This window comes from Cheilinus undulatus, linkage group 22 (genome assembly GCF_018320785.1).
Source record: "Cheilinus undulatus linkage group 22, ASM1832078v1, whole genome shotgun sequence".
NCBI lineage: Eukaryota > Metazoa > Chordata > Actinopteri > Labriformes > Labridae > Cheilinus > Cheilinus undulatus.
In genome coordinates this window covers 30639740-30654397 of record NC_054886.1, presented here as the reverse complement: position 1 = coordinate 30654397, position 14658 = coordinate 30639740, and the positions used below count along the sequence as shown (strand labels likewise).

General features: G+C 39.3%; 2 protein-coding genes across 2 annotated transcripts in view; both read left to right on the top strand.

Annotated features, from left to right (window-relative positions):
* The window catches only part of LOC121504720, a 33923-nt gene extending 26752 nt beyond the window's left edge, over positions 1-7171 (top strand). The window contains exons 31-37 of the mRNA XM_041779752.1: positions 336-3608; positions 3787-3895; positions 5024-5140; positions 5234-5536; positions 5925-6041; positions 6149-6270; positions 6349-7171. Of these exons, the coding sequence (XP_041635686.1) occupies positions 336-3608; positions 3787-3895; positions 5024-5140; positions 5234-5536; positions 5925-6041; positions 6149-6270; positions 6349-6411 (4104 nt within the window). The 3' untranslated portion in view covers positions 6412-7171. The remainder of the gene's footprint in view (positions 1-335; positions 3609-3786; positions 3896-5023; positions 5141-5233; positions 5537-5924; positions 6042-6148; positions 6271-6348) is intronic.
* A 1368-nt stretch (positions 7172-8539) lies between these two features.
* LOC121504464 overlaps positions 8540-14658 on the top strand; it is a 36171-nt gene continuing 30052 nt past the window's right edge. The window contains exons 1-2 of the mRNA XM_041779255.1: positions 8540-8561; positions 11486-13774. Of these exons, the coding sequence (XP_041635189.1) occupies positions 11777-13774 (1998 nt within the window). The 5' untranslated portion in view covers positions 8540-8561; positions 11486-11776. The remainder of the gene's footprint in view (positions 8562-11485; positions 13775-14658) is intronic.

The following is a 14658-nucleotide window of genomic DNA, read 5'->3' as shown; positions in this document are numbered from 1 at the left end:
CTGCCTTTAGTGGCTAATGCTGTCCACCAGATTGTTTTGCCACATGGGCTGTGACAAAACACTAGTACGATGTTCCATCGTCATTTCATGCTTTGCAAAACAGCACATACACTTGAAAGCTGTAGGAGAAAATCTAAAAAGCTCATGATGATGGACAGAGCCTGAGATGTGGCCCTCTGTGTCTCTGCAGACAGGAACTGCTAATGTGTGCTAATAATGGCACAAATAGAGCCAATACAAAGATGTTTTTTTTTCACTTTTTGGTCCCCAGGAGATGGAACAAGTTTGTGCAAAAAATTGATAATTTACTGATTTTTTTCTTGTTCTTTATTCAGGTCCAGGATGATCTCAAAGATGATGTTTCTAAAGCTTCAGATCTCACAGATTTGCAGAATTTAAACATGGATGACTTAGTCACTCTTGATGAAGTTGGTGATGATGTTAAAGACCAAGAACCTGAACCTCATCATTCGTCCTCCAAGCGTTCTTCCCGAGGGAGAAGAGAAAGGCAGCACTCAGGCGATGAGAAAGACTCCAAGGGGCCATCCTCTTCCTCATTGTCAACAAACAAGTCAAGTAAAAGCTCTGACTCAACCTCTGGTTCACCCGTTAAGTCTAAAGACTCATCTGAGCACAGTAAACCCCCCTCAAAACCTTCATCCCCTAGTCCCAGGAAGTCTTCTTCTCCTTCAGTGGTGACTGAAACTCCTTCATCCAAGGATAAGAGAACACAACGCAGCAGGACAAAGTCTCCCATCAAGTCATCCAGTACTACCTCCCGCCCTACCCGCTCATCAGCTGCCACAAGAGAAAAAGACACAAGTAAAAGAACAGTTGAGGCCTCAGTACAGAGTCATCCAGAGCAACTTAGTGAGAGAGGAAAAGATACAGGACCCAAGGAATCCCAGACTGTGCATGAAGAAAGCTTTCAGATCTTAGATAGCATTGATTGTGAAGGAGAAGGCCAAACAGAGACGCACAGTGAAATGGAAACTGAAGTTTCTCCCCCAGATCAAGCAGCAGACAAATCCAAGAAGACAGTGTTTAAAGTAGTAGATTCTGTGGATGACAATCCAGTTCAGGAAAGGTCTGGTCAAAGAAGAAGCACAAGAGGAAAGAAAGGAGATGACTCCAAAGAAGCTTCTGAAAAGCCTGACAATGGCGAAGAAGCTACATATAAGATATTAGACTCTGTTGAAGATGAGGCTGCCAGTGAAAAACCAGCCATCACAACAAGATCCAACAGAGGATTGAGGGAAAGAAGCAAGACAGATGCTTCAACTGAGAGATCAGCAACAGAGAAGATGCCAACAAGAGGGCAAACTCCGTCAAAAGAGTCACAAGACAAGGACAAGACACAGAATAAAAAGAAGGAATCCCCTCCGAAAGAGAGCACATCAACAAAGAAGAGTGCTAGTGTTGATAAAGATCTGAGTGAAGAGGTTGCCACTTTTCAGGTTCTGGACTCTGTTGAAGATGAGATTCCCAAGGATGATCAGCCTGCGCCACGTGGGAAAGGTAAGAGGGGAAGACCTAAAAAGCAGGTCAAATCGACTAAAAAAACAAATATGGTTGACATGGATGCACCTCAAAAAGCAGCTGATGAAGAAGAGGTGACATATCAGATTCTAGATTCTGTAGTGGAAGATTCAGTTAGTGATCATCCCCCAGTAGACCAGTCTGCAAGTTCAGCTGAGGGGATCATCTCAAGAAATGTGGACCCAGAAAAACAGAATACTGGATCTCTGGAAGAAACTACCAAAAATGAAGAGGAAACCAAAACTGTGTACCAGATTGTAGATGTTGTGGAAGATGATCAAGTTCAAGAGGAGCTAACAGCCACAGAGGAGTCCAATATTGCAAGAACAGAAATATCTTCAACAAGCAAATCCCCTGATAAAGCAGATGAAGATCTGAGTGAAGAGGTTGGCACTTCTCAGGTTCTGGACTCTGTTGAAGATGAGGTTCCCAAGGATGATCAGCCTGCGCCACGTGGGAAAGGAAAGAGGGGAAGACCTAAAAAACAGGTCAAATCGACTAAAAAAACAAATATGGTTGACAGGGATGCACCTCAAAAAGCAGCTGATGAAGAAGAGGTGACATGTCAGATTCAGGATTCTGTAGTGGAAGGTTCAGATAACGATCATCCCCCGGTAGACCAGTCTGCAAGTTCAGCTGAGGGGATCATCTCAAGAAATGTGGACCCAGAAGAACAGAATACTGGATCTCTGGAAGAAACTACCGAAAATGCAGAGGAAACCAAAACTGTGTACCAGATTGTAGAAGCTGTGGAAGATGATCAAGTTCAAGAGGAGCTAACAGCCACAGAGGAGTCAAATATTGTAAGAACAGAAATATCTTCAACAAGCAAATTCCCTGATAAAGCAGATGAAGATCTAAGTGAAGAGGTTGTCACTTCTAAGGATCTGGACTCTGTTGAAGATGAGGTTCCCAAGGATGATCAGCCTGCGCCACGTGGGAAAGGAAAGAGGGGAAGACCTAAAAAGCAGGTCAAATCGACTAAAACAACTAATATGGTTGACAGGGATGCACCTCAAAAAGCAGCTGATGAAGAAGAGGTGACATGTCAGATTCAGGATTCTGTAGTGGAAGGTTCAGATAACGATCATCCCCCAGTAGACCAGTCTGCAAGTTCAGCTGAGGGGATCATCTCAAGAAATGTGGACCAAGAAGAACAGAATACTGAATCTCTGGAAGAAACTACCAAAAATGAAGAGGAAACCAAAACTGTGAACCAGATTGTAGATGTTGTGGAAGATGATCAAGTTCAAGAGGAGCTAACAGCCACAGAGGAGTCCAATATTGCAAGAACAGAAATATCTTCAACAAGCAAATCCCCTGAAAAAGCTAATGGAAAGGAAGACACTCCTGTTAGTTGCACCACAGTCACAGAAGCATCTGAGAAAGTGGTTGTCAAAAAGGAAAGTCCCAGTATGATAGTTGATGATTTAAAAGAGGTACATGAAGATCCATCAGTTATAGAAGGGTCTGCTACCACTGAGAAAGAAAAGACACCCATGACAGACAATGAGACAAAAGAAGTACTGTCCACATCCCAGAGTGACACTGTCATACTTGAAAAAGACAGCAAAGAGAAATCACCCGAGAAAGAACTGACAACAAGCACTCTGAATCTGGACAAAGTTCGTGATGAGGAGGAGGATTTCCCCGATGACACAGCAGAAGAGGAAGAACTGAGGAAACGAAAAGAAGCTGCAAGAGAGAATCCACTCGACAAGGAACAGGAAGTCAGTCAAACCAGGGGGAGTAGAGGCCGTGGCAGCAGCAGAGGACAGGGCAATAGGGCAGGGAAGAGTCAGGAGAGGAAAAAAGGAAAGAAAGAGGAGAAGGATTTGGTTGATTCCCAGGAGCTGGTCACTCTTGACGAAGTTGGACCAGATGACGTGGCGGAGGGAGTGCAAGACAATCAAGACAAGGATGGGAGGATCAAGGAGGGAGACCTTCCGTCACTCGTCACCCTTGATGAGATTGTGGAAGAGCAGGCAGAAGGACAAGCTGAACAAAGTATGCCTATAACGCAGTCAGTGAGCCAGGAGGACAAATCAGGGAACACCTCAAACCAGGAGGTAAATTTCAAGTTACATAGTAATAAAGAGGTCATTGGCTAATACTGATGCCAGTCTTTTGATATCAGTACACAGAAGGAACATTGCTAAGGCAAACACTAAAAATGGGAACAAATCAGCCCTTCAGATCCAGAAATTCTGATACTTATGATGTCTTGTGTTTTTTTTTTTTTTGGAGACTTTGGAGACTTTAGATGAAGCTGGCGTTGCTGAAGAAGAGAAAACTGATGAAAAGCAAACTGAGAAAATATCAGGACCAATGAAGCGTAAGCATGATGATGACAAAGGTGCGTGTGTCATTGAAGTGAGTTGACTTACCTAGCCATATTTGCAGCACAAGAGCGCTGCATGATATCTTTTAATTTCAGTCTTTTCCTCAGAAGAATGTTTTAGACTTTTAACTAGTGCTTCACAGTCAATCCAGTCACAACTGCGATATTGGGCTGTGCAGTTGCATGACTGCATAAAAGACTGCAGTTATTTCAACATCAGAAGTATTAAGATTAATATAAATGCCCGCATAAAGACCTACATATAGACGCAATAAGAAATGTACAATGAATAATATGCATACATAAGTGTAAATGCATATCAAAGAACCCCCGACACAGCTCTCCAGACAGAAATACATCATTTTAAAATGCAAAAATGCATATCAACAATAAGCCACTTATAATATTATTACATTGAAAAACACTGAAAAATACAAAGCCACTCTGGACAAAGAGCCATTGATAACCAACAGAAGATGCAAAGTCAAATTTATGTCTTGAACCCAGACAGCTCCATCTAGTGGCGAGTGTATACGCAGACACTAGCTACATTTTCAATGAATTTACCACAGGTGGACTCCAATTAAGCCGTAGGAACATCTCAAGGATGATCGGGGGAAACAGGATGCACTTGAGCTCAATTATGAGCTTTGTGGTAAAGGCTGTGAATACTTATGTACATGTGATGTCTTAGTTTTTAATTTTTAATACATTTGCAAAAATTTCAAACAAACTTTTTTCACGTTGTCATTACGGGGTGTTGTGTGTAGAATTTTGTGGAAAAAAATGAATTTATTCCATTTTGGAATGAGGCTGTAACATAACAAAATGTGGAAAAAGTGAAGCGCTGTGAATACTTTTCAGATGCACTATATGGTTTTGGTACAAGGTACCAGGGCAGATTTGTTTTTTAAAGGTCACCTTAAGGTTTTTATTTTGAAGGTTGTACCTGTGCTGCTCTTCAGCTCTTGGTTCACAACTTCGAAGAAGACCACAAGTCTTCTGACTGATGTCTCAATTTAAATATATGTAAAATAAGTCTGCCACTGCCCCTCAATGTCCCATTTCACTTTACAAACTCCTAGACTGTGAATAGGCGAATCACTACAGCGGTTTCTGTTTTGATTTTTGTTTCCCTTTTAGAAGACGGTGAGAACGTCTTGGTGGTGGACAAAGTTGAAGAGGCTGACGGTGAGGAGGAAAAAGAGGTGTTAACACCCAGGAAAAGAGGACGGGCCAAGAGAGCCAGGCAGACTCCTGGTAATACACAAATACTTTTGTTTTTTACTCATATCTTGTCTACCATAATGCAGCAGTGCATCAGTGTGTCCCCTCCATTATCTTATACAACAGTGAGAAAATCCACCAGGGGGAAAGCTGTGAGCACTGAAGACAAACGAGAAGAAGAAAAGAAACCTACCGAAGAGCTGCTCCCTACTCTTTTACCTGCAGCCTCCTCCTCCTCAGTGGACAAAGACTCATCCAGTCTATCAAAGGACATTAAAGTGGAGGTCCAGGTGACAGCAGAGGCTGAACAGGACATCAACAGTGCCTCTGCTGGACCAGAGCCGCAACAGGAAAACAAAGCACAGGAGGAATGTGTGGAGGAAAAAGGGGTGAAGGAGAGAGAGGAGAGGTGCCAGGCAGATGTGAAAGGTACGGGTTGGAGCAACAGAAATTCATTTATTAATTTGTGATAGTTCTCCATTCATAAAAAGCTGCTGTTCATGATAAATCAAACAAGATCAGTCTTAAAAGAAGAGTCTCACAGTTTGGACTGTAAATAATATTCTTACTCTCTTTTTCAAAACCTTCACAATCCAAAATGGGCTGTTTGTCAAATATGGCTGTTTCATAATAAAAGACTTGAATAACATCATAAATGGGGACTTTGAATCTGAAGAATTTGTCAGAAATAAAATGTGATAATCATTGAAGTAACAGAGATTCAGTGGAGCTAGAGTTAGCTGTGATTTTGATGGTGTGGACCTTTGATTACCAGGCACCGTCTCTTTAAACCAACATGTTTTTCCTTCTTGTTTAGTTCCCACTAAACGGACTAGTGAGCTTCATGGATCTGAAGCAAAGCGATCTCGTTCTCAGTCTCCCTCTGTCCCTGCAGACTTCAAACTACCAGAATTCAACCCCAACTGTCCCCTTGGTGAGACATCCATGATTACACTTGTTGAAAAAGAAAACATCAAGTTGCAAATTGTTTGCGTAACACTTCCCTTCTGTCACACTTTAATTTCTGTTTCTCTCTTCCAGGTCAGGAATTTGTCGTCCCTAAATCAGGTTTTTTCTGCAATCTCTGCGCTGTTTTCTACTTGAATGAGAAATCCGCCAAGGAGCTTCACTGCAGCAGTCAGAAACACTACGACAACCTGAAGGTACACATAAACACACACAATTCAGTGAATTGTCTGAAACTCACTCTGTGGCTTACTTTGTGTTTCCACTTTTTTCAGAAATATTATCAGAAGAATCAACAGAAATCATTGAGAAGTTCACAAGGTTCTATCTTTGAATGATCCAAACATCAGCAACCTTTTTTAAGAAAACTGCAAAGAAGAAAGTGAACTAAAAAAAATCAGCGTTATGGATGATCGCTGAGGGGCTTCCTGTCAAATCAACCTGTGGAATTATTCAGAAGTAAAATGTTTGAAAATGTTTCAGAAATGAGGCTCCAGTCTCTCCAAACACATGATGTGTAAAGCTTCACTGTTCTCTGTAATATAAAGGGGTTTCTTTTGTATTTTATGACAAAGTTATGTTTTTAGTTCAGTCTTCATGTTTCTTAGATGAAAATAAACACCTTACTGATTACACATTAATTAAAAAAATGTATTTTGCAGTTGTATCTTAGTTTCTTCTAGCAAAACTCACCTGATCCCGCAACTTTGATAGAAAATAGCTTGTCTGTTCTCATTCAAACACCACAAGTTCACTAATTTTACTGACATTTCTTTAAACAAGGGTCCATAATGATGGATGAGTTCTGTTTAGCCGTTTGATTATTTTCAACAAACATCAATAAAACTGAGCTTCTTAAATGTTTTCTATGGATTCCTTTTAACATCAAATGTTGTATTTTTCTTCTCTATGTAGAAAGAACTAATAGATGATCCTGTTCATATCTATGGCATTTGAATGTTGAACTTTGCATTACTTTCAGTTATTAGTGGGCACTTTTATTGTTATTTTCCACTGTTGTATGAAGTGTCAATGTGTTTTTCTTGGTTTGAAACATTGAAATTTTTTAAATACAGTATTAAACATACTTAACAGTTAGATATACTTTTCCTCAACATTATTTCTCACCAGAGTGACTGATTTTCTTCCTAAGGAAAGAAAAACTTTTAATTTAGTAAAATGATAGGAATGATGGTGAAAATCAAATGGCTTAAACTTAAAAAAAAAGAATGAATAATAAGTCTTGAGTCAAAATTAGAAAACAGTATGCCATAATTGTTATATAAAAAGTTGACATTATGAGCAAAAAGTTATATTGAAAAAATGTCAAAATTGTGAGACAAAAATTAAAATTATAGGACAAGTGAAAGTTGTGAGATAAATCTTTAGTGAGATCAAAAACACTCAAGCTAAATAGTCGTTATTATGACAGGTAAAAGAAATAGGAAGGCAAAATTAGGAGTTAGTAATTCAAGTGATAAGTCAAAATCAAGAGATAATTCGTAATGAGATGAGGTTGAAAACAAATTAATGGAATAAAATAGTTATAATTATGAGTCAAAATTTAGAATTTTTCAATTGTGGCTCACTGTAGCTAAAACACTTATTCAAAATATAGTTTTTATACCATGATAAGTGATTTCTCAGATCTTTTATTTCATAATTTCTAAGTATCTCATAATATTGACTTTTTCTGATAATGCTGAGTGTGTTTTTTCTTTATTATAATTTTTATCTTATAATTTTGCCTTCTTTTTTCATAAACAAATTTCTATGTCAAAAGTTGACTTTTTAATCACACAATTTTGACTTGATGCTATTATTTGGCCTTTTTTTAATCCTTAATTGTGACTTTCTATTGTCTGCATACGTCATAATTGTGACTTTTTTCCTCAGTGTCGGCTTTTTTTATTGTAATTATAACTGCTCATAATTTCGCTTTTTTTTCTTCCTCGCAGTCAAGTTGCTTTTAATCTCGTTATTTAGATTTTTTTTTTATCTCAGATTTGATTTTCATAAATTTGACGTTTTATCTCCGATAATTCTGACCTCTGTTCCTCATAATTATGACTCATACTTATGGCTTTTTGCCTCTGATTTCAACTTTTTTATCTCATAATTTCGACTGTACAGCTCATAATTTCGATTTAAGATACTTTTTTCTATCATTTCCTTTCATTTTTTTTTCTTTTCCTCAGTGTTTTTTTGGCGGAAATGTGCCTCCATAGACTCCACTGAAGTGTTATTGTAGTTTGTTATTTTGCTCGTCATAACTGTCCGTATCAATATTCCATTTTTACAAAACAGATAAATAATACCTCTTTTAATTTTTTTCCTCCAAATTTACATAGATTTAAATGTAAAGGTAAAGTTCATGTCGCCTGTGAAAACAAGAAAGAAGAAGCGGACGAGCTTTTAATTTGAAGGGAGGGTATAAAAACGGAAATTCAACGGTTTTCTGAAGTTCTCCCCCGCCAACATCAGACAGGTGAGTCTGAACGCATTATGACGGCAAAACATGCAAGTTTCACCGAAGTTATTCAACAAGAGCTTAGTCACAGTGTTAGGAAGATAAAACACCACCTCTTAACCGTCTGTTTTTGGTGTTCGTCCCACAGAAAGCCAGTTTAACGTCCGTTGTTAGCCGGTTTCCCCTAAACTCCCGTTAGCTTATCCAAACGTGTGATACAACTTTAGCTGTCTAAACTGGGTTTGGCGTGAAAAATATCTCTCTAACCCCAGAAACTATTTCTTTTTGACGAAAAGCAAATTCCATAAAAACAGAATGGTTTGTGCCCGTTTTTATATCTGAAATAGGTTGATGTTGATGTGAACGGTAGCAACGGCTGGAAACGGCAACTTAGCAATTCAGACTTCAACACCTGAAAGCTGTTGAACTAACTGTGGCGGTAAGTAAAATGCAAAACACATTAAACACATTAAAACAATATTCATAGTAGAGCTGGGTCGTAAGGACCAGAAATTATAGGTTGATGTTATTAAGCAGAAAAAATAACTTCTTTAACTCCTCTTCACCACGTTTTATGACCATTTAACCACATTTCACTATTTTTATTGTAATATTTCATCCTTTTTGCCTGTTTTATCACCTTTGAGCCATTTAACACTTTGTGTTAATTTTTTGCCTCTACTGACTCAATTCTTGACACTTTTTTTTTTGCCAGTTTTAAACCCTTTCTACAAGTGCTTCTGACTGCTTTTATAATTATTGTAACCCATTTTTTTTCCATATTCTTCCCATTGTTGCCTCCATTAATTTTCATTTTTGCCACTATTAACCTTTTTTTTTTTTAAACCATTTTTATGGCAAATTTTTACCACATTCCTCCATTTTTATGCCCATTTTAACACTTTAAATTCAATTTTATTCACATGTAACCCATTTCAACAGGTTTTCTGCCAGTTTAAACACATTTTTTTTTGGCACTTTATAGTATTTTACTACATTTTCTGTACATTGTTGCATCTTCTAATCAATTTTAGCCACCCTTTCACCACTTTTATGGCTATTTATTTCTTATTTGGACTGCTTTCACTTTTTAAAGGGTTTGCACTTTGAAAAATGCATTACTCTTAGTCATAAATTGATAGAAATACTAGTTGCTTTAATTACTGGTTATTATTCAGGTAAAAATGAGATATGGTTATCACAGCTTAACTTGACAATGGACCATGATTTTGTAAGACCTCCGAAAGTTTGGAAATACTGGCATATCAGATATAAACAAAAATCAGATATCAGCAAAAATCTTATATTGTGCATCCCTTGATAACAATCCATGGTTTCAGTGTGCATCACTGCTGGTCTGTAATCCTGTTCAGATGTTGAAACTGTTATGCTGTTACGTGTCACTCATTGCCTTTGCAACTGTGCTTAATGGCTACCACCATGTTCTGCTCTTTTTATCCAAAGATGAACTGATGGCATTTTTTAAAATGATAGTCTCTCATTAAAAGTGCTATATAAATAAAATTATTATTGTTATTATTATAGCAGCAGCAGCATGGTTTAGCGCTATTTGGTCAAGGAAATGAGAATTAAGTTGCACAAAGGTTGTGCCAGGTGCAACATGCTACTGAAACACTAAGTGATGATCTTCAACACTGGCATGAGGATGTTCACCTGCAAAGAGGCTCAAAGACCAGGGGCGTGAATGTAGTGCTCAACTGACAGTTCTGTGTGTTTTGTCAACTTAAGTCTAACAAACTTAACTGAAGTATAATTTATAGTTAATTCTCAGCCGATTCTTCACCTTGTAACATCACTAGTACACTTTTTTTTTTTATTTATGTTTCCACTTGAATGGTCTCTAGCAACGACTTGGTGGTTTTTACCATTAGCTAACTTTGCTACCGAAATATGCTGCTAACAATTAAATGGGTCAACACATTTTCGTGGGTTGGGCTTTGGATGCAACTGTTTTTCTGCAAGTGTTTGCAACTTTTTTTTTTCCTGCAACTGCTGATTGACACAGACAATGAAAATATTGATCTGTTGTCAAAGGTTGGTGTTACAGTTTATCAAGTGACCATGTTAATTATGACTATATGAATATATTGAAATATGAATGTTGAAAAGTAAAAGAGCCCCTTTGTTTAGTTTTTCTCTTTCATATCTCCTAAGCATATGTAGACATAACAGAAAATATTCAATGTTTAACAGTGTTGTAACTAGAACAACTGCTGACACTTTCAGCTGAAAAGTCACCAGTTAACACAGTCACTTGTTAAAACGTAATTTCTACTCTACTAGATAAGATCAATCTTTTTCTGCTGATGAGTTTCTGATAAAAAACTTTACTGCTTAAGCTCACACCTTTGATTCATATTGAAATATCTTGTAATTTCAGCACAAATGACCATTTTTCTTTGCCATAAATGTAATTAGATGATTAAAAAACTCAACAAATATGCTTAAGAACATAATTTTGAGCACATTTTTTAAATCTTTAATATCAAATAATAAATTTACAGCCCTTTAATGCCTAACAGACTGAAGCAGAAAAATGTAGGGAGTCGGTTTGAATCAAAAATCCATTCTGGATCTAATTGTGACCCCCAGTATTTGAATCCAATAAAATCTAGGGATATTTAACAATTCACATCTCTAATTTCTGTTGTCATGTGCATATTTTAAAGGTGTATTACATGAAGTTCTGTCTTCTGGATCTCCTGTTAAAATTTCTGACTATTTTCTCCTTCTGTGCTTGGTTCTTTTACCTCTCCTTTTGTCTCTCTAGTTGAAGACCAGGAAATTGAGCTGTTGAAATTAAGTTCGACAGGAAGCACTGACTTTGAAAACCCAACCTTGCATATGGTGGTACTTTGTCATCCATTGAGTTTGTGTTTTGCCTCATTCAGTAGGCTCTTCCTTTCTTTTTATCTTTCCAGATTTCGGTTGCTATTGGAGACCTCCACCTGTTGTTCTGCTCCTGGGCCCCTGATGAGCCTTTTGCATGTGTGGAGCTCACTCCTGATTGGCCAGCAAGCTGCCTCCTTGTAGCTGTCTCCACCCAAAGTCCAGCTAACAGTGGCTGTAGAAAGCAACACTCTTACTTTTGCAAAGAAGGAGTTACCTTTGCATCCAACACAAACAAATCTGTTCCTTTCTTATCCACGACACCTCCCTCTCCAAGGGGTGCAGTCATCAATCACTCCAGCCTTCTGAAGATCGGAAATGCTATGTCACATCCCCTGTATCACCCCTATGCCACTGGGAAGCAAAGTTCCTCCCAGGGCTCTTATGGACTCTCTAGTTCACAAACAGAAAGGGGCCCTCAGGAGGCATCCTGCTTTCTTGGACCTGGTTCCAGCCTCAGTTCTTCTGGAGCTTCCTCTGGCAACTCTTGGCCAATGAACCAATTGTCTCTGCAAAGAAATTACATACCCGAACAAAGTAGGTCTGTACTGGGTGAGGGTATAGAAAGCTCTGTAGACATGCATATTAGAAGAATCAGAGAGGAGGTGAGGCTTGTTGGAAGCTCAGTGAATCACCCCATGGACCAGGATACTCGCTTTTCCAGCATACAGAGAGATGAATTTTGTTCTTCGGGCACAGGAATAGTCTCCTATCCTAAGTCCTCTACCTCGTTCTCTCTTGGTCATAGACAAAACTTGGACATTCAGAGTGACAGCAGGTCCTTTGACTTGTCATCAAACTACAGTAGACCTACAAATGATGTCTCTAAATTCAACATGCCACATGCTTTTTCTAGCTTCAAAAGCAGTGATGACAGTAGGTATGGAACCCCCAATGAAAGATGTGATATTAAGTCCATTCCAGGGTTCAAAGATTATGACCATGATGTACAAGTTGTACACAATTCTTTTGTCCCTAAGTCCGGCCAACCTAAGTACACCTCAGAAGCTGCTGCTAACATCCTTATGCACTTCGGACTTGAAAAAGATGATTTGGAGCAACTCATTGCCTATCCTGCAGACCAGATGACTCCTGCTAATCTGCCATTCATCTTGCAACAAATACTCCTTCAGAAGGACAAGAGAGCAACAACAACAAGGAAGTCAAAAACCCTACCAGAACCCCAATCCAACAGACCAGTGAGTGGGGTGGACAGTTGCAATTTGACCAGAACTAGAGGGGCATTGATGCAGCAGGAGAGCACATGCTCAGATGGTTTCCAGTCAAGCAACATGATTGGCTACAGCTACACTGGCAAATACCCAGCAGGGTTGGGGACTAAGATTGGAGGGAAATGTAACTTAGAGAACGGTGGGATGATTGGCAGTGTGCTGTCTATGGACAGTGCTGCTAGAAGACACATTCTTGAATCACTGCAACAAAATACAGCAGAGTGGAAAAGCAGTGCCTTGGGTTCTTTGAGTGGGAAAACAAATTCTTTTACCAGTCCCAGCTCTTTGTGTAGTTCAGCACTGAACTCTGCATCTTTTCAAAAAAGTGATCAGACTAAACAACTGCCGACTCAACCAAACCAGGCTTTGCAGTGTAATCTCAGTTCTTTCCCTCCGCCAAAGAAAGACGCACACATCGGACATCTCAACTCTGAGGCCTTAAAACCCACTCCTTTGAAAGAAGTTGATCAGTCGGTATTGAAAACCCAACAACCCTCCACTCAGCCCCTTAGTATACACCCCAGCGGTCCTGCACTTGTGAACATCGGCAGTAATGAAGCTAGTGGTACAAAAGATTCACATAAAAGCAAAAGGTCAGTTGTGGTTGAACACATTTTTAGGCAGCAGGGAAAAGAGAAGGAGCAAATACAACAGATGCAGCAAACTCAGAAGCAGAAGAGCCTAAAGCAGACTCATAAGCAGAAGAAGACTTGGCAGACTTCAGAGCAGCGATTGCAGCAGAAGCAGATGGAGCAGATGCAGGTTCAACAGACAGTAAAAGAGGAAATGCAACCTGCATCTCACACAGGACAGACAATGTGGCCTCCAGTTTCTTCTGCTCAAACATTGGTTCCACCAGTTCCTCGCTGTTCTCGACCCATTGTTTCCCCTCCAGTTTTGCCTCAGCCACCCATAGATCTGTCTAACTTCAGTCACTTGGGCCTCCTGACTTCTGTCACACAGTCTTCAGCCAAAGTTGCAGTTTCCAAGCCAACGCAAGCCATGATGAATGACTATGCTTCCACCACCACACCACGACTTTTCCCACATACCTGTTCTTTGTGTAACAAAAAAAGTAAGAATATGCAGGTGAGTGGCAAAGTTTTCTTTCCATTCTTAATTTTAAAATTTCAGGTAATAATTCCAAGAACAAATGACATGAAAGTATCTACAATTATGAAGAAATTGTTCACCCAGACATGATGGAAGATTGTTTAAGATGACTTCTTTTCTAGGACTGCTTTGCACTAGTTTAAGGGCTGACATAGTTCTATGGTCTGCCAATCAGTGTATGTTTTATAGAACTGCCGGTTCCATGGGAGGATTCTGTGGAGGAAACCTATGAAAGGAGCAAAAGCTGAACAGTGAGAATGGAAAGTTAGGACTCGTCCTGTAGAAGTGGGGTGTAGAGGATTTGTAGAAAGGTCAGCTTTTTCATTACTTTAAAAGCTGGGAGTGCAGGGACAGAATTTGCAAAAGACAGTTAAGGAGATGCCAGATGAAGCAGTTCAGGCCACTAAATAAGGACAAGGTGGCCAAAGAGTGGTTGAAAGTTGCAATTAAGAGTTTTACAGGGGTAGGTAGAGGGAGAAGTCAAGTGTCAGCCCGGTTTGCTGGGGGTTGAGTGCTAGCCCCAGTCAGGGCACCTCACTGTAGCGCTGCTTTCCCACCCTCTTGCTAAGCCTGGGTCTGTTGAAGGTGACAATACTGTTTGCCATGTGGTAGGGTAGATAAAAAGAGAATATATATATGTATTTGCATGGTGGAAATCATTGTTCAGCTGAGGTGTCATGGGACTAACTGGACTCCTCCTGCCATGTTTTTGACCTTATCCAACCTTGAGTATGACCTCTGCAGAGAAGACTTTGATGTACATAAGGACATATCAATCCCTCATACAGATAGATCAGCCAGCAGCTTACAACCCAAAAGCCAGGAGTTGTACTTATTTTGTACAAGATCTTTTCTCTTTG